The following is a 20,438-nucleotide window of genomic DNA, read 5'->3' as shown; positions in this document are numbered from 1 at the left end:
GAGAATTATCGGAAGCGAGGGGGAGCACAAAGAAGAGTGGTAGTAAGAAGGAATTGGGATTGTGAGCGTAGTGAGCGAGATGGAATGTATAGTGAGATAAGAGATGAAGGGCAGGGGATGCATGACCCTGAAAACATTTAAACACAATGGGCCTCATTACAAGTTGCCGGTCTGGTAACTACGAGTTCTGCTTGTGGGTGCCTTTTCTCCTGCCAGATCTAACCGGGTGGGCGGAACATCACCCGCGAGCAGAGCTTGTTGGATGCACCAACACCGTTCTGAATGGTGCCGGTGCATCCAACCTCCCCATTCCCATTTGAGCCCGAGGAGCATTTAATTCTGGCAGCCGCAAATGGCCAATTATCGGGTCCGGCTGTGCTGTAATGACCTGGTAATTGCTGATTTGCGGGTGCCGGTTTTACCAGGAAGGCTACCGCCAAACCTGTAATGAGGCCCAATGATGAGAAATTGAAACAGAAGACTGGATTCAAAAGAAAGAAATAGAAAAAAGAGAAAGGGTAATAGAAGTATGTGGGGAGAGAGAAAAGAATAGCAGCGTTACAAGGGGTGTAAGATTGGAACTAGGAATACTGATTAACAGAGCAGGGCAATAGTTGATGCAGGAAAAAATGAGTGAAACGATGAGAAGTTTATTGGCGGAAAAGCATAGAAAGGGTCAGGCACGACTGATATTATAAAGATGAAAATGATAGATGCAAGCAGTATTAGATATATGGGAAGAGAAGGTGAGACAGGGCTCGAAGATTACACTGAGGTTTTTAGCAGAAGACGTCAAGTCTAGTGGAGTGGGGAACATAGTAAGGAAGGAGGGAAAAGACAAGGAGGTGGAGTGGTAGCAAGAAAAAAAGGAGGTACGATTTTGTAGAATAGAGGCATAGAAAGTCAGAGGTCATTCATGATTGCATGGTGGAAAGGCAGTTATAGATAGTAGAATGGAGGGAATCAGAGAATGAGGAAAAGAGAAAAAGATTTGAGTGTCATCAGAGTAGATGTAACGGGATAGATTATAGGAGGAAATAAGATCAGATAAGGGGATGGGATGAAGGGAGAAGAGAAGAGGACAAAGCACAAAACCTTCAGCTAAACCGTGGTTTAAAGAGCAAGCAGTAGAGGTAGAGGTGGACCAAGAGATAGAGTAGGAGCAGTGCAGCAAGTAGGATTTAAACCACTTGAGGACCGCTCCTGAGAAACCAACAGAGAAAAAAAGTAGGAGAGAGTGATTAAGAATGTCGAATGCATGGAAGTATGGGGTGGGGGAAATGGGTTACATTGTTCTTGTTTTGGGTCATGAAAGCAACTAGCACTGCCTCAATAGGTCCCTGTCTGATAGATCAGTATTTCCAATTTTAACACACTCACTTCATACATCGGTCGTGGGGTGATATAGACGGTTGATTTTGGAAAGAGACAGCTGTCACTCCTTACGTTGAATGTGTACAGCTTATGCGAGAGAGGCACTGTCCTATAGTACATCGATAGGGACGCCCCAGATGTTGTCCTACTTCAGGAGACACAACTCCTACAGGAAATCCAGACTATGTTAGTACAGCACCCGATCGTTATGTGGGGGTGACTTTAATGATGTGATGAATATGTTACTGGACTGCACTCACCTCTGAGATAGAAACCCTGACACTCACACAAAATGTTGGCCTCAGCAATGGGCTTGGCTGACATGTGAAGGACTCTCCACAACCAGACCAGAGGGTTCTCATTCCACTAAGGGGTGCACGCATCCATGTCACGACTCGCTCACTTTTCTGTTCCACACAATGCGGCACACAGGGTTGTATCAGCTAGATTCCTACCCAGCGGCCACTCATACCACTAGCTGTTGCTGATTGGAATAAGGGGCGTTGTGCCTAGGTCTTGGAAAAACTGGTGTCTCAACAGCTATTACCTCGGATTTCCCAACTTTGTCAAGAGCTTAACATATCAAACAGAAGATTATTTCTCTATTAATGCGGCATCTGTTGATAATCCGGCAATACTGTTGGAGGGCTACAAAACTGTACTGCGGGCTGAGGTGATCTCAATGCTTGTGGCACGACACAAAAATCGGATGAGAATTATGAAAGAAATAGAGACCGATCTGATGCACCTGCAAGGTGAATTTCTTTCCACACACTCGGGTGACAAACAAAGAATGCTCCTTAAGATGCTGGAGAGGTACCACAACCAGGTGCTAGACACTGTGCACCATGCACAATGGGCCAAAAGTAGCCATATTCACGAGGTAGGGGATAAGGTTGGGAAGTTCAAGGCATGTTAGAGAAATGAGACAGTGAACCAAGACATGTTAGGGAGCTGAAGGACAGAGTGGGAGTTAATGTAAAAAACGATAAGGAAATAGCTGACACATTCGCAGAATATTATGAGTCTCTCTACCGGGTGCCCCTTCTACCAATTACCTAGGACATTCCCACCATTCTAAATGATACCACACTACCTCGAATCATGGCTTAGTAAAATATCAAGATGGACAGGGGCATCACGGAAGATGAAATCAAATTCAGGCGATTCCAGATCTACAGCAAGAGAAATCACCAGGTACAAATGGATTCCCATTGGTCTCAAAACCACTATTTGACCTTTTTCTGAAGGGCAAGGAAATGGCTGAATTGCCCTAGACCTCTGACAAGCTACTATTGTGGTAATCACGAAAAAGGATAAACCCTGTATAAAACACTCTTCATACAGACCCTTCTCGCTCGTTAATGGAGAAGCTAAGATCTTAGCCAAGGTCTTTGCCAACTGGTTGTTACAGGTGATTCCCTCTGTAATCCATCCCAATCAGTGAGGATATTTGCCCAACAGATGTACCTGGGGGAATATAAGGTGGCTCCACATGGCGGTGGATCGAGCCCCTCTAATTCAGGGCCCACTCTCAATTCTCTCAATCAACTTTGAGTTAGCGTTAGATTCAGAACTATGGATATTCCTGTGGGAAGTGATGGAATACATGGGATTTAGTGTTAGCATCGATTACATTGCTGTATGTGAAACCAGTGGCAAGGTGGGGTGAAAGGAAGATCCTCCAAGAAGTTCTCTCCGTAGAGAGGGACTAGACGGGGTTGTCTCATCTCTCTGTTATTATTCACTGTCGCCATTGAACCTCTGGTGATCTGATTGAGATCCGACCCAGAATTATGTGGTTATGTGTGGCCTACTGGACATGAGGATAGCGTGGTATTATATGCTGACAATCTCCTCGTCTTCTTGGGAGACCCGGCTTGTTCATGTCCGAGGGTGACTCATATTCTCCATGAATACGGACTACTCAGAGGGCGTACAGGGAATTGGCATACACCTACCCTGTTTCCAGTACAAGGGGGTGACCTTGTGCTTCCCCCAAAGTGCAAATACCATATATCCCATACATTATACGAGTGTGCAGGGACCAGAGGCTGTTATTAAACACAACCTGGAACCAATATCTACCTTTTCCTCTAAGATGTTAAACATTGTAAATCACTGCCGATATTGCTTCTGGGTAGGGCCACATTGTACAAGATGTTTATGCTTCCCAGATATATGTACGTCCTACCAAATACCCCTGCTGTACCCAAAGTATAATTTGATAGAGAGGATGGGAATTTGAGGGACCTTCACTGGCAGGGCTCCCATCCCTGAATTGCCCTAACAATGTTTCAGAACTCAGTGTGGGAGGGGGGGATAGCATTGCTTAATCTTTGGACATACTACTTAGCAGCCTAATGGCGACGGCCAATGAATGGCTGCATAGTGATCCACAAAGGCCCCATATAAAGGCAAAATGCACATGGATGGGCAGAGCCTCACTGCTACAGGCTCTTTACGGTGGGAAAGGGATGCATTCACTTCGGGTACTCACAAGACAAGTTGTCAGGGTTAGGAAAGAACTAACGAAACGGATGTGATTGGTGGGTAGAATCACACTCTCACTACCACTTTGGCGTAATACAGAACTCTCCGAAATACATAAGATTGTCTCACCCACACTGTGGATACGGAAAATAATTTTGGTTCTGTGTGATCTTGTTCGAGAAGGGTACCTGCTTTCATTCCAAGACCTTCAAACGAAATTGCACTTGCCTATGTCTGAATTCTACCATTACATACCCTGCAATGCCAAATAAGGGAATTCCATGACAACCCTTTCTACTCACCTTTGGAGATCAACCTCCTACCCAAAATAATCAAGACCAAAGCTACCTCTACCTTATATCAATCCATAGCGTCACTCACCTCTCAAAAGTTACAGCATCTCAATACTAAATGAGGTTCTATGTTCATTCAACCCCATTGATTTTTTCATGGAGATTTTGGGCGAAATGTTTTTGCCGAAAAAAAACTCATCAATTATTTTATTTTTATTGGGGTGTTTCCCCCTCAAACTCTCCCTTCCATTTAATGATTTAATGTATTCCCCACCCCCACACCTTACATGCCCTTACCCACCCCCCATATTTGTCTATGAGTTTTTTTCAGCAAACTTTTTGCAGTAAAAACACAGACGATGAATGAAAGTCACACTCTAAATGGGAGGCTGATGTAGGACCCCCTGAGGCAGAGTTGTGGGCCGAGGTGCTCATGTTCCCCATGAGGTGGACATTTCATCCAAATTACACCTGGTGCAATTAAAGATCCTACAGAGTCTATTTTGCACAGACAATACATTTAGATGTGGCCAAGATCGCTATCAATATTGTCCAAGATGCAAGTCTTCTGATGGCATCGTTTTCCACATTATATGGAAGTGTCCTATTATGACCCAATGTTGGTACAAGATCCTTGATAAATTAACGATGGCAATGGGCGTCAAAGTATGAGATGAGTCAAAAATGCTGCTATTAGGGGCATGGTGTGATGATTGCCAAACGGAGCATAGCTATGTTGTGGGGGAGGGATGAAGTACCGAAAAATGCCAGATGGGTGTCCGATATGGATACATGTATGATGATGTAGGAAGGCATTTATAATTCCTGTGGTTGTCCCTATATATTTCAGAAGATCTGGCAAGGTGGAGGAATACATGATTGCATCCAGCGTGCCAACTGAGGGAGTGGCTGTGCCCTATGTTGAACTGATGATCCAACTGTTAGTGGTAATGCTCAAATCGTGGAAGTATGCATTGTTTCTTGACCTTTGAAAATTCCAATAAAATGTTTAATACTTTTTTTTTTAAAGAAACAATGTTGAATGACGCAGTCAGATTCAGAAAAAGAAGTCTATAGGATTGCTTAGAACTGTGTGCAGAAGGAAGAGAATTAGAGATGAGCAGTCCCAGCAGAGTGAGCGGGGCAAAAGCTGGATTGTAGAAAATAAATTAGTGTAGATTTTGGTAGGAGGATACATGTTGACAGAGCGCACACTCGATGAGTTTGAAGAGAAAGGGGAGAAGAGAGATGGGTTGAAAGTTTACCTGGAAGGTTGGGTTAAGAGTAGGTTTTTTGGGGATGGGAATAATACTGGCATGTTTCTGCAGATCTCTTCTTACTTTCTGTTCCCCCACCACCATGTGCCTCTTCTCGTTTCCGCTCCTTTCAGCTTTTTTCCCTATTACACTGGAACTCCCTACCTCTCTCTATCCGCTCTTCCCCCTGCCTATTCCTCTTTCCGCTCCTCAATGAAAGAACTTCTTCTTCACTCCCCTCCCAGATACCTTCCCCCTCTCTCTATCCCCTCCCTCCTTCTATTATCCTCTCTCTGTTCTCCTTATCTTTATCTGTCCCCGTCTCTCCTATGATCTCCTCTCTTTTGTTGCTCACTTCATTCATTACTCTCTCCCTTTCGATCCTTCTCTACCCCCTCCTCTCCTCTCCCTTCTTACTTGCAAATTGTTCTCAATACCGATTTTATGGTTTGATTCATGTTTACTGTTTTTCTTCTACTCTTCCATGTTTTATGTGTTACTTTTTGTTAACTGTAAAGCGCCTTGGATTAGGGCGCCATATAAAACAATAAAAATACAAAATACAAATGTTTGAAAGAAGTTGGGAAGGAAGCCATAATAAGAGAGATGCTCATGAGACAAGTGAGGTAAGGAATAAGATGGGAATACACTGAGAATGCACTCCTTTCATTTGTGCTTATAGCCGAAATGCTCACGAACCTTTAATCACAAAAGTAACCTGAGCATTTCAGGAGGGGCTGGACAATAGCGCAAAGAGGGACCATCCAGCCTACTCCCAACACTAATGTATGACAGTCTCCCAACAACCACATGTGAGATGGCCAGTTAAAGGGCATTCTCGGTGAAATGACTGAGAATCGAATTATTTCCATCCCTTTTGTGGGGATGGAAATGCTGTTGTGACAGCCACTGTTTAAACTGTGACTGCCACACTTAAAAAGCAAATCCTGACAGTCAAATATGACCCTGCCATGAAGTGTACACATTCAATCGGAGCGGACATCTTATCTTGAAGACAATACATTTATAAAATCCAGCTCTTTCATTATAGTGACTGATGCAAGTTAATGTTCTCTATTATTTCACATGTGTAGAACCAACTTGCGCATTTTTATCAAGTTGGCACAGTAATTGGGCCCGGGCAATAATGATATTGGAATTTACCAGGAAGAGTGTTGAAGTCGTCAATGAGATACATGTGCTCCTGGTCGGGATCGGATGCAATCAAGTTTAGCTCCCTCAGGAATTCCGCCTGCGTGGGGTCGGAGGTGTTGACGATTCCAATGGCATACATCTCGATGTTAGCCGCATGGGCCTCGCGCACGGCCCTGTCCAGTTTTATGGTCTCGCGTTTGTCTGCTTGTCCATCCGTCAGCACTATGGCAACTTTCCTGACCCCAGTACGGGCCCCAAAGAAGGCCTTGTGAGTTGCGTTGTGGATGGCAGTTGCAGTGTACGTTCCTTCTCCCATGTACTGCATCTTCCGGATGGCCTGCTTCACTTCCTCTTGGGTTGCATGTCTGTTAAGGCCAAATTCTATCTGCACCTCTGCACTGTAGAGCACAAGCCCAATTCTGGTGGAGTTTCGGCCAACCGTCACTCGTTCCACCAAAGCGGTAACAAAGTCTTTAACGATCTCAAAGTTTTCTGGCCCCACACTTTCAGAGCTGTCAATTACAAACACTAGTTCCATGGGTATTTCCTTGCACTTGACGCCGCAACCTGGGTGAGGAAAGATGCACCAGTTAATACAGGTTACTGATTCTATGCAAATTCTCCATAAAATGTGAAGCACATCATGGTTATGAGGTCTCTGACGTAGTGCCTCAATCAGGGATGAACCAATACTGTTCAACACCATTGAATGCTGATACTAATGTAACATGCATATTGTGCTTGAGCCTGAAAGCACTGCAATAAAGAGGGTGTACTATTAATCCAACTCAATGCTAATCAATGGTAACCATATGAGTGGACAGTGGGATAGGAACACGTGACCTTCAGGTTGTACTCAGATCTTCTGAGCTAATTTTTAACAGGGTATTAGTGTTTTGAGAAACTTATTGAACAAGCATAGAACAACATTTTGAAAACCTTTTCCAATACAGGTCCCTGTCGTTACTGGATCACACAGAAGCTAAAAACGTAATCAATGTTGAGCATTGCATTAATCATGAAAATTGGGAAATCCTTTGAGCAGGTTTCTGTTCCCACACTCTTTAAAGCCCATCTGTTCCATTAAAGAACGGTACAAATATAAATTAGCCTCGGTCAAACGGAAAAGTGGAGACCAAAACAAAGCACTATGACACAGTATTAGTTTACTTGATCGAAAAACATTTGACCTTTTCGATTTGACTGAATTTATTTGATTGTTTTCCCAGTCAAATTAAATAAAAGAAATATATGGGGAGGGGTAAGGGAATAGATTAACGCAGGGAGAGGTAGGGGGGGACTTCCGAGAGGGGGGAGTTCCCCCAATTTTATTTTACCAACACAACCGACCAAAAAAAAAATAGGTCAAATTGGAAAAGGTCAAATGTTTTCGACCAAGTAGACCTAAACCGAAAGACACAGCATGCATACATGGGACCCTGCTCTGTAGTTACAGGTGCCACAGGACTGAGTCAGGAAATGCATGTACAATGCTTACATCTAAGCCAAATCTATTGACTATGCCAATTCTTGTTATCATGTTAGCTTTCCCTGCCTCTATCACCATAGCCTCGCCTTTGTGGCTTTTTTGGTATTACTATTTTTTACACCTTTCAATGTAATGGATTCTAGGGCTCCATGTTGTGTATACTATAAGAAAATTAAAAAAACTTCAGAGCACAGAATAATGACACTATTTGGAATATCCATTGCCATAAGGTACATCAGAGTAAATATAATAATAGAAACACAGCTCATACTTACCACAGATCTCCTTAATCAGTTTAATGACATCTTCTCTCTGAAGACAAGGAGATAACACAGTTGCACGTGTTAGATTACACTAATGAAAGAGTTGGCTGTTACTGAACAATTCCCCCATCTATTTCCTAACTCATATTCAGCGAATGCTTGTCCCGGAATTACTGTAACATTGTTGCCAGGTAATCCAGTTACCTTCTTAACCCTATGTTTGATCCAAAAGGAAAATGGACAAGCAATTACCAAATTACAAGCAACCTGCAGAAATGGTATACACCAGTAGGCCCCATGGGAGGTGTAAGTATTTCACCCTCCCACCCCAGCACTTCTCCTCTTTCCTCCCTTTAGCACTTGCACGATCTGAATGACACAAGGCCTAGTAATATTGCTTGTTTTGCCATCCATCCGTCTACTCTTCCTTGTCTTGTTGCGTACACACCCCATTGGACAAGCACAGATCTTTGGAATATTCTTATTTGAGTTGTACATTCAAGTCTAAAAGACACATTGTATAAATGGCCCGCTGATTAGGTATCCTGTTTTTAGTGATTATTTTATACAAGAATAAACCATGTTATGAAGCAAATAAAATGTTCAGTCCCACGAAAAAAGTATTTCGTTTTTTTGTCTGTCGAACATTAAGATTTGCTGCAACTGCACGAGGAGGCTTTGTAAAAACAAATGTTTTATTTTGAGATTTAGTATAATTTTTGTTTTTATGGAAGCAAATGGAGGGTCTGGTAAATGTTGGTTTTGATTGGTTGATGTGCTCTGTCTCTGCTAATGACCCAACACTTAGCACTCGTTAGCAGACTCTGAGACTTGCAAGACAAAATGTTCATTTAAGATGAACTTGCACTTAACATTACTGCAGCAGTACAACCTCCGAATGAGGGACTGGCATTAATGCCTGTCTCTGTGATGACCACTGCTCCTCCTCCTCACCCTTGAAAGAAGCAACAGTAAGTTAACTAACGGATGACCCCTCCCACAATATATATCCTGCCCTTTGTCACGTCTGATAAAAGAACGGAAAATGCACAGCTAAAAACAGCAGGAGGGAGAATTAAAACGTGAAATGGCAGCTCAGCACGTGGCCCAGTCCAAAGTTGTAAGTTGCTAATTAAAACAGGTGCTTTCCTTTTCAGCTGCCTCAACACATCCCTTGCCTCCAGCAGTTACTGTGGTTCTGCCACAACATGGCATCTGGCACTACCCAATTCTGCCTTAGTCCTGGAAAACCGTGCTGCACTCGCTTTCTTCTTGCTCTGATCGCCACTCCCTCCGACTGCACCTCACCCGCCCCTCCGGCCCCCGACCCCCTCCAGTTTAGGCGACGGCTTCCTGGAATGTTTCAGAGAACATCACCTATCTGGATGGAGATAGAATGGTTTTTAGGATCATCTTCAAGCCTCGGATTCTTTCTCCCTGAGCAGCGACCTGAACCAACGATCTCTCGTGATGTGTTTGTCCTCAATATTTCCATACAAGCACTCAGGGTGCCAAGTCAGTTTAAGACTCTCATACACTGAATGCCATGCCAGAAATCAGTCAATTAACTAATTATGCGCCTGTCTCAGTCTCAAACATCTGTCTGAAAGCCAATTCTTGGCCAGATGTGTCTAGTTGTGTTTAATGGATCAAGATACGTGGGCCACAGAATGGCGCAAGGATTACCCAATACACCGCAAACAAAGGGAAACAACCACATTTCTTATCCAGCTTCAACCTCTATCATTTGATGCACATGGACAGCAATATTTGGAATTGCTGATCTTGATTGCTGATATTAGTGGTGTTTGCAATGTCCAAAGTCACTCACCGTCAGACCTGCATCTCCTTTCGGTCCAGGCGTGCCCTGCAAATTTAATCAACACCGTTAAAGTAAAATATGCTCATACTTTTTAAAGTACCTTGATGCAATTATTGGAAAACACTATGTTGTTAGACATTGAAATATCTTTGACTTTCTTTGTATTCGATGTTATGCAGCTAGTCTTTGCTCTCTGTTGTTCGTTAATCACGCAAAATGTTTGCAAACTCTGAAAAATGACCCAATCCAGAAGGAGTAATATTTTTGGAAAACCTTTTGGAGCTGCACACTAAAGATACCTATTCGAATTGGTGTCCAATTAAATACTGAATAGGGCTGTCATTGGCTCCTAAAAACGTGAGAAGCATTCATTTGATGTTGTGCTTGACCTCGAAATGAGTCTTATTTGCTCCATCGCCAATAAAGGTTAAGAATCCGCATTAAAGTTCAAACACCATCCATGGATATAATATTTATGTGTGCGTAAATGATGTGTGCATTTGGCCGACATTCAAGTGTGAGCTATAGAAATGTTGTGCTATGCAAGGGCAATGTCTACCAACAATAATAATAATGATGAGAATGATATTGATATTAGTGACGCTATATGCTATATGCAGTAAAGTAATGCTACCACATGATATGAGAATTTTTCAAGTCACCACTGAGTTACGTGATCTTCTAAAGGAACTCAGCCTTTTGCCTCATTCCTCTATTTGATCACAGAACTCAGAGGTGACTTGCAATATTATTTTTACATATTGTAGGGGATATTGTCTTCCTTATATCACATGACCACCCACTGTCATCTGCTGTGATACTGTGCCTCTTCCTTAACCTAATGTAAGAGATCTTCCATTTGCTGATCCATATAATCAATGTAGAATCTGTTTGGATTTTAAAAAGCTAATATGCAGCCCCCAATGTGTTGCAGAACAATAGTTTAAGCAGTTTAATAAGGTGCATTGATAACAACTTTTCATTTTGTACTTTAAAATATGTAAAACATGCAGATTCTTGTTCACAAGTGTTAAACCTCAGCAGTGCACACATCCAACATTGTACCATAAACAGTTCCTTGCTAATTAATAGCTATACAGTACAGCAGAAAACTATTTTACAAGCAAGGAATTTGAAAAGCTTGTCACGGCTTTCATGAAGTGCTGCACTGACAGCTGGAATTCTGCTGTGTGCTGGCTCAAGCACCAGGCATTGTGACGTCACAACTGAAGAGTAATAACTGATTACAGAGCAGCTGTGATGTCATATTCTTATTACAGACCAGTAAGAACATTCTCAAGCTTTTATCAGGAAATTGCAGGCTCCCACGTATTATAGTGCTATTTTCATGAGGATAAAAACGATGCAACTAATAATAGTGTCAATAATGGTAATTATGATAATAATATTGATACACTCATTTTACATTTTTTTTTGTCACAGTATAACAGCTCTGTAGCACTGTGAATTATAATTGTCGCTACTAGTCAACTCAATAGCACCCATAATACATTGTTTAGGGATGGGCTACTCTCTGGAGTAGGGAACTTTATTTGAAACATAATATGAGAGGATATGTTGTCCTCTCAGTACCTTGCTGTCTGTACTAGTCTTGCCCTGTTCATGGCTGGGAATGGAGAGTTTGATAGTGTTTTCTTCTCCAGCTCATATTTACTTACTGCTTCTCCGGGATAACCAGAATCTCCCAGATCACCTCTTTCTCCCTTCTTTCCTTTTTCTCCTGAAGATCCACGATCACCCTGAAAAAGAGCATATAGGTTATTAAAATCATGTAGCTTCAAATATCAGCTTTTTCATATTCATGACAAATATCTCTGTGTTCCAGTTTCCGGCTAACTTACATGCATTCCATTAGTCATTATTGGTGTTTGGATGTTGCCTGTGCCCCCATGTTATGGCGAATGCCTGTGTCTTTATGATAGAATAATAGTTTACATAACTGTGCGCACATGCTAGAAAATGGGGCCACATAACTCATAGGAGACACAGACTTGAGAAGCGTGTCAGTCATCTCTTAATGCAAGCAGCTACATTTGTTTTTGTGTCCCATGTGTGCAATATGTGTCAACGTTTCAGATTGAAACCTGTATTACCTGCATTACGGCACACAACATTAACACAGGGCTGAAATCAAATTCATTATGAAAGTAAAATTGCTCATCTTTTAACAAAAATGGAGTGATCAGGAGTCAAAATGAGGAAAGAATTTTTAAGAAACATTTGAATATTCCAGATAAAAAAAATGCCCTTATCCAGTGGATACACCTCTGAGCAAGCCGATTATAAAACTTAATGGTAGGCTGTTATACTGAAATGATGATAGAAGATTACAATGATTTACTCCACAACACTTGTACCATAATCAAGCTGTTTCGGAACTTGGACCATTTACCAGTTAATTAATATGGTGCCTTTCTTGTAAGTGCTCTCTGGCTCTCAAGCAATCTATATTTAGTAACAATACAGACTCCTGCTTTGACCTGACAGTTCCATATCCTGCTGTGGTGTGATGACTTCACCACGCATTAACTTAGTAGTTATGTTCTTTTAATAGGCTATTATACTGCGCCAGATCACTGTCTGTGGCGAGGCATACTATGCCCACGACCGTGATATCAAGATCTTATTCTGCATGAAGAATGAAAATAAACATGGGGAAGATAAAGGGATGGGAAAGTGGGGACTAGATGTGACAAACAAATGGATGGAAGGATGCAGCAGGGTGAATGTTCTGTGATCGCATGGGCGAATGCCAGCCCTTTTAGGTGGCCCACGGTTCTGCAAAAAGGAGGATGCAGATATGTCCTAAAGTGTTGTGATACCTGGGTTCTTTAATTTTAATTTTATTTTGAATAGCAAAATATCTAGATATATTAAAGGGTTACACAAGCATGAGATTATAAATTGAAATATAGGAGGAAACAACAACTTAATTTCCATTGGCATTGGGAGTCACCTTAAGACAGAAACCTTCTATTTCTGTGCAATGCTATTTGGAAAAATGAGGTTAATTATTTAATAGACAATATTTTTGTGAAAATTAAGGGCAGAAACTCACCTCCTTTCCATCCCACTTTGAGAAGTAGAACATTCTATTTACGATTTTGGTTTTAAGGAAGCTATGGTTTAACCAGATCAAGAGGTTTGTGAATCCCTGAAATATGTGAGTTAAGTTGTACAGCATGCTCACAAACTCAGATATAATTAGCTCCTGTTAAAACTCAGGGAATAGATTAATAATTGGTTACTGGCAGAGACTAATATGTCCTGTGCAATTTTGGATTCTAGAACACTCTATTTTAAATATACATCCACTTACAGGCCCTGTCACCATTTATTGGCATAGTTTGTAAACAAGGTTCCTTGTAAAAGACTTTCAATTGCTAACTGGGATTTAATTAATTCTGGGGACATTTATCTAAATGCTCTGGGGTACTCCCTTCTAGTTTGTCTTTCAGAGGCCCAGAACAGGTAGTGACATCAACAGTTAAGCTCTTCCTTTCATTCTGCCCACTTCCCAAATTACTCTCAGACAATGTGGTCTTGTATTGGGAAGGCCTTCTGCATTCTGCTCCCTCTAGAAAAGACCTCCTTAAGGTAGCTTCCATCAACTACATCCAGGTAGAACCCCAAGTTGCTTTCTTCCTGCCTGGCAGCCCATCTTACTTTGCTGCTTCACCAGCATCTCTCTTTCTGCTCCTGTTTGTTTAACTTTAAATACTCAACATACTCTGCCCCTGCAGCATCATTTGATGCTTCCATTTTGGATTGGAGAGAGCCTGGGATAGGTTCCCTTCACTTACACCCAGTAGACTGCTCCTCCTTGCTTCAAAGGCACAGTGCATTTTACTATGTCATGGGGGATGCATTTAGCTGTGACTAATATATGTATTTCCCTGTAAACTTGTTGTATGAACCTTTGCCATTATTTTCGAATCCCAAGAACATTCTGAATTCAGAGACATTCTTCTAGTTTCTGTAACTGCAGGAATAACAGTGTTATTGAAATAATTGATACGTTTTAATATATCTTTTTATATGGATGTGATTGGGGGTGCTGCCATGAATTCAAATATATTTTCAATTTCCAAACTAGGCCAAGAGTTAAGAAATGAGAGCCAGAAATGTATTTCATTATTTGTCATTTTAAACGCATTTCTTTGGAGCACATTGTACTTTACAATTTAGTTTGAATTAGCTGTACTGCTAGGGTCCTTTTATCGACAAAAAACTCTGATTTCTTCAAACCAAAAGACTCTTTTTAATAGGCTCCCTAAACTGACATATACATATTTTTTTAAAAACCTTTTATTTATAACTTTGGTTCACATCGTTTTCATCACAACCGTAGTAAGCATGTTGAATATTAATCATCAGCCTACAACCTCCCCCATTGTGCTCCACCTTGACGTTACACCCCATTCGCCAAGCCAGTGTAGTGACAATGCATTCCAGTTCAATCAGGAAATTCCCCTGCCCCTCCACAAAATCAGAAATATATGAGTATACATTCATATCATGATTTTGGGTTACTTATTCAGTCGCCGTTGCACGGTCCGACAGAAAGCGACAAAAGGGGTCCCATATGTTTTAGGGGTGAAAATTTGGTTGTGCCATCAGTGAATAATTCTGTTCCATGTCACTGCTCCACGGCAGGTCCTTCAACCACTCCCACATATGGGGGGAACTGCATTTGTCCATCGTAATAAAATACATCGTGTAGCAACAATCATGCACATTGATAACAACTTCCTATTATCCCGGGAGAGGTCAGGAAGTCTACCAAACAGACAACACATGTGATCCCTTGGTACATTCGTAGCAGGAATTTGAGAAACCACATTCAAAATCCCAGCCCAGAATTTTGCACGGATTTTGCACGACCAAATCATGTGCATAAATTCTGCACCTAGCCCTTGGCAAATTTCATCTGGCGAGCCGGGGTAATATATACCTGATGAAGGATCTTGTATTGTATCAATTTATATCTGGTGTTTGGAGCGACCTTCCGGGTATGCCTACAAAAGAAACCCCACAGCTGACTGTCCACCTGTCTTTCCAGATCCTGCTCCCACTTCAGTTTACTTGAGGAAACCTTCAGTGGGGTAGTTTTCTGGATCATCTTATTGATAATAGAGATTATTCTCCTAGAGCCTTCTGAGTTTATGATATACTATAGAATAGGGTTCTTTGAGGGCTCTAGTGCAAACTGAGGGCACCATGCCCTGAATGCCCTTCGCATCCTAAGGTATGGAAAGGTTAGACCAAAGTCCCTCCCCACTCTTTCAGTAAACAATTTCCTGGAGACAAACACCCCATCCGGGTGCGCACCACACATAGAACAGGTCCACAGCGAAGACCATGACCGAGTAGTAGTTTCATCGCAGGTCGGACCCAATGCCTGTAGGCCCCATAGATATAGTTCTGACGTGTATGGGAATTGTATACCCAACCGTCGATACATCCGCTTCCACGCACCCATCATACAGGATACAGGGTCGAACATACAATTATCTGAGGCAACCATATTCAAGAGTGCAGCATGTAGAGAATAGGGACGGACCGACATTTGTCCAATTCTAAAATGGGGGTATGGCAAGGCCCCTGGCATCCACTATGACGCAAAGTAGAGTTCCATTTCTGAGGTGCCCAGCCCCCCTGGTCATATGGACTCATCATTGTTTCCCACCTGATCCGCAGTTGCTTTGGGAGCCATATCAGGTCCCTCAGAAGGGACCGTAGTTGTTTAAAGAACCTAGTACCTAAAGAAGTAGAGTGACTTTGGAACCATCATCATTTTCTTATTTTTGGCAGATTCTCAGGGAACCATCATCATTTTAATAATCGCAAGCAGACCAAAAACTGACATGGGCAGGGCAGTCCACCTTTCAATTTTCTTTCTTAGAGTTGATGGGTTACCCGATCAAGTGATTTGTGTCCATGTTTTGGAGTGCCTTTTATAAGGCATTGGAATGGAGATGACCTAGAGCACAAGTTATCATCCAGAGGGAAATGGGCAAACTGAGAGAATGTATCAAGAGTTGGAAAAGTATTTGCAATTTGAAGTCTGGAGAGAGTTGGATAGACCTAATATGGTTTGCTGAGTTTAGTTATAACAACACTTCTAAGGATTCCACTACTCAGTCTCCGTTTTTTACAAATCAAGGGGTTCACCATCATTATTTGCATGAGATCCATACAGGTACTGGATATGAAAAATAGGCTGGAGTTGATGGGTCACCACCTACAGAACGCAGCAGAGGCTCTGAAAGCTAGTAAAGGAGGGTGCACGTAATTTGTTGACAGAAAAAGATGTGAGGCCCCAAAGTATAAGGTGGGAGTTTCAGTTTGGTTATCCACGAAGAATTTGGCTTAAAATGTGGAAATAAGTTTAGTCCATGATTCATTGGCCCATTTGTGGTGGAGGAAGCGAAATCTCCAGTAACTGTAAAACTAAAATTACCCAGTCAACTTAAGGTCCATCCAACATTCCATGTAAATCTTTTGAAACCATGTGGTAATGAAACACGCCTCCAGGGTACTCCAGAAGCCGTGAGCACAGTGGGGTCTGGGAACGAGTATGTGGTGCAAAATATTCTGGGTTCCCTGGTGGTAAGGGGAACATTGCAATATCTGCAATATTGCAAAGGTTGTGGACCTGAGGAAAGATCCTGGTAGTCAGCTCATGGTGTGCATGCCCCCCAATTAGTAAAAAGGTTTCCTAGTCTCAATTCTTATCAACCAGGCACTGGGACAGGGCTTTACATGGGATTCTGCTAGGGCCCTTCCATCTACAAGTCACAGGTCAAGGAGATGTATTATCAGGAGGAGGCAGAATTTCATAGTAGTGTGTGTGTGTGATTGTGTATGGGAGGCAATAACTTCATTATCTCTTCCTTAACTATAGTTGATGCAGGAACCCAGCAGTTTCCCAAGTCAAGATGGAGCACCCCTTCCTGACAATTGATTGGCTGAAGGCAATGTGAAGGCATTTAGAATCTCCGAAGAGATTCTAAACTGTCTTTCATAGGGTTGTCATCAACGAAGGTCAATGACAGCAGTCAGTGCATCTGAGGAAATATTCCAAGAAGACTACAGCAGGAGTTTCTGATTACAGCATCCAGAGATAAGTGACTAAATAAGTGCTGTTTTGAGACAAATAATTCCAGTGTACATATTTATTTTTAAGTATGGAGTTGTTTATGCAAGTTTACAGTTGAAGAATTACCTTTAGTTAAAAAGAAACTGGAGTCATCCACCAAGTGCGATATTAACTGTTGTGGACACTGATTCAGAAATGTCAGACTAGCGGAAAGCTAAAAAAGTAAATTGATTTTACTGATTATCTGTTCATTTCGCTCCCGCACTAAGGCAAAAGTGAAAACTGTGAATGGAAGCGTACGAGATGGGGTAGAAAAAAGAACCCATCGGCATGTGCGAGCACGTGATGTCATTGTAGGAAGTCGCAGTTAATTTCTAGGCAATGGGTAGTGGAGTGTCAGGAAAACAATGAGGTATGAGTGACGAGCCACATTCTGTGAATAAATGCTCTCTGGATATTGAAGGCGCAGGAACGCAGTGAACAACTGTGGAGAAATAACTACAGAGGGTGTGCGCATGAACAGTAGGTGGGAAAAAGAGCATTGAAGCACAGTGACCAGTATTTGAAGTAGTTTATAACTCAGGAAAATGTCAAGTGCTGTGTGCGGAGAGTTCTGCAACAGTGAAAGTTTTCAGATTATTGGATATGCAGAAAGCAAACAGAACCATTTAACCACAACAATGCTAAAGTTGGAACTGGAGTCTTTAGTAACTCAAAACCAGCAAACCATTCAAAAAGTTGAACTCATTTGCCACAGGAATCCTTTGGAACCCTAATCAGCAACTCATATCAAAGTTTGAACTCAGTTGCCATTGGAGTCCATAGGAATTCTTAGTCAACAAATCTTGTAAAAAGTTAAACACAGTTGCTACAGTGTTTCTAGAGCAGTGCGAGGCAACAAGAAAATATTCCAGCTGACAAGCAATGCTTTGAACAAACTACTCTTAGCCTTTCAGCTCAACTAGGAGGTTTTCAGGTAGCGAGAGGGGGTACAGAGTGAGAGTTTGTGATATGAACTGTCAACTACAGACTTGCAGCTAATGGTTCTTATTTGTTGTAGTTGCAGGTGCTCTTATCAGACAGTCTGGGAGGAAGAAGTTGTTAAGCAGTGGTGGGAACTAGAGAGAGAACCCTGAGCCAGACCAGCTGGAATCTGTGATCTGAATGTTTTTTGTTTTATCCCAATCCTCTATCCCCCATGAGGTGTCTACCTTGAAGTGTTGCAATTCACTTGGGGTCTGACAGTTCCGGAGGGGACAGTGGGGCTTTCGACCTTTCGACCTCGACCTCCGCAGGACAGGTAAGCTGTGACCTCATAAGAAGTATGTGTTGAACTTACTGTGATGCTCAGATATTACGACTCTTGTGCCCATCTGTAAAACCCAATCTCCTTAGTGCGGGTAGTTCTCTCATTGAATGGAAATAGTATGGACTTAGCCCAGTTCAACCGTAGGCCCCTGAAAAGTACAAGTTGAAGACAGAACGCTAATGGCTCGATTGCAAGGGCAAGGGCAAATAGTAAAGGTGACAACGGACACCGCTGCCTCGTTCCCTGCCCCAGCATGAGTACTTGCCAAACAGCCCTATCCTTGCGCTAGGCTCTGAGTAAGGAAGTTTCATGCAATGTATAAAATAGCCTGAGAACCCCTTCTTTCCCAGCACCATAAATAATTAGTCCCATGACACTGGCCCTCATTACGACCCTTGCGGAAATCGACCGACCGGACCGCCATAGCGTAAATAGTGTTTCCGCCATTGCACGACGGAGCAAAGTGCGGCTCATTCCGACCCATCGGGCACGAGCACCACGCCATGGCGGAAGTGCAAAGTCCGCGATGGCGGAAATGTCCCCAAAACGCCCCTCACCGCCGTCGTACGGCGACCTAGGTGCAATACCGCCACCGGACATAGCGGTCACCGCAAAGAGCGGCAATCGGAAAATACGGTGACCGTAAATATACGGAAACGGAAGCAAAAACATGGTCCCGGAACGGGAAACAGCACGCCGTACACCTATAAAATCAGAACATTCACACAACCATTAAAAATACTACCCTGAGAGACATCCCAACCCGACATCCACCCTAGTGAAACCAAAACAATGGGAAAAGTAGCGAAAAAAGCGTGCGACCGCAAGCGGCAGGTCCACTTCTCACGTGAGGAACTCACGGTGCTCACAGAGACCCTCCAGGAGAATGCTGCCGTCGTCTTCTCGACGCAAATGACCAGGACGGCACTTGCGAACAAGAAGGCCATATGGGCCCTGGTGGCACAGCGGGTAAGTGCGGTGGGGACCGCACCCCGCAACCCACAGCAATGCAGAAAGCGATGGGACGACCTGCGGATCCGCGTCCGTAGCATACTTTCTGCCAACCGAAACATTGCCACAGCTACCGGGGGAGGATCGGAATCACCCATCAAGCTGACCCCCTGGGAAGAAATCTGTGCCTCCACCATTGGAATGGAGACCATAGAGGGAGTCGGAGGGATAGAGAAAGGAGTGCAGACATCCGAAGAATCAGGTAGGTGGCCCAAATAAAACTATGCTAAAACCACAATGTCCAATCATGTGAAGTACCATGTGTCCACATAGTGCAACAGAAACACATGTCCAGGAGAACGTCCACTTACATTGGGCTGATAGCGGACATTAAAAGTCAAATTAAATAAATAAATAATTAAAATTCCTAAAAACACCCTCTACACGTGCAGCAGGCACCCCCTAACTGCAGGCTGCAATACAACTGCACCCTCAATCCACACAAAAATGAAACTACCTCCAAGGCTCTGACCCAAATCACCCTGAGGTACCACCCCAATGCATGTGATACATTGCCAATCCAATTTCCACAGACCCATTAATAACGCTCGCCCTCCTTTACTCCACCACAGGGTCCGATTCAAACGACGAGCTCCAGGACACCCCTACCAGCACACCTGCAAAGAGGGCCAAGACCAACGGCCAAAGACCCTCCACCTCAGCTGCACGCATCAAGACACGGCTGCAGCACAAATCAAGTGGCAGCACACAGGAGGGGACTTCAACAGGCACCCCAGCAGCCAGCATGGCCACAACACCACCACCACCACAGGCCCCCCCAATGGATGCCACAGAAGGCACTGCTTCTGGTGGCAGCAGCACCATAGGTGACCCAGCATTAATGGCAGCA

General features: G+C 43.0%; 1 protein-coding gene across 1 annotated transcript in view; it reads right to left on the bottom strand.

Moving 5' to 3' along the window:
• The window catches only part of LOC138488828 (collagen alpha-1(XXVIII) chain-like), a 324,042-nt gene that overhangs the window by 41,951 nt on the left and 261,653 nt on the right, over positions 1 to 20,438 (bottom strand). Inside the window, exons 29-32 of the mRNA XM_069616159.1 lie at positions 11,825 to 11,905; positions 10,155 to 10,190; positions 8,336 to 8,372; positions 6,581 to 7,138 (exon numbers count right to left, since the gene is read on the bottom strand). Of these exons, the coding sequence (XP_069472260.1) occupies positions 6,581 to 7,138; positions 8,336 to 8,372; positions 10,155 to 10,190; positions 11,825 to 11,905 (712 nt within the window). The remainder of the gene's footprint in view (positions 1 to 6,580; positions 7,139 to 8,335; positions 8,373 to 10,154; positions 10,191 to 11,824; positions 11,906 to 20,438) is intronic.

The sequence above is a fragment of the Ambystoma mexicanum genome, chromosome 9, assembly GCF_040938575.1.
Source record: "Ambystoma mexicanum isolate Mex_15411 chromosome 9, UKY_AmexF1_1, whole genome shotgun sequence".
Taxonomy (NCBI): domain Eukaryota; kingdom Metazoa; phylum Chordata; class Amphibia; order Caudata; family Ambystomatidae; genus Ambystoma; species Ambystoma mexicanum.
This window is presented reverse-complemented; position numbering and strand designations above follow the sequence as displayed.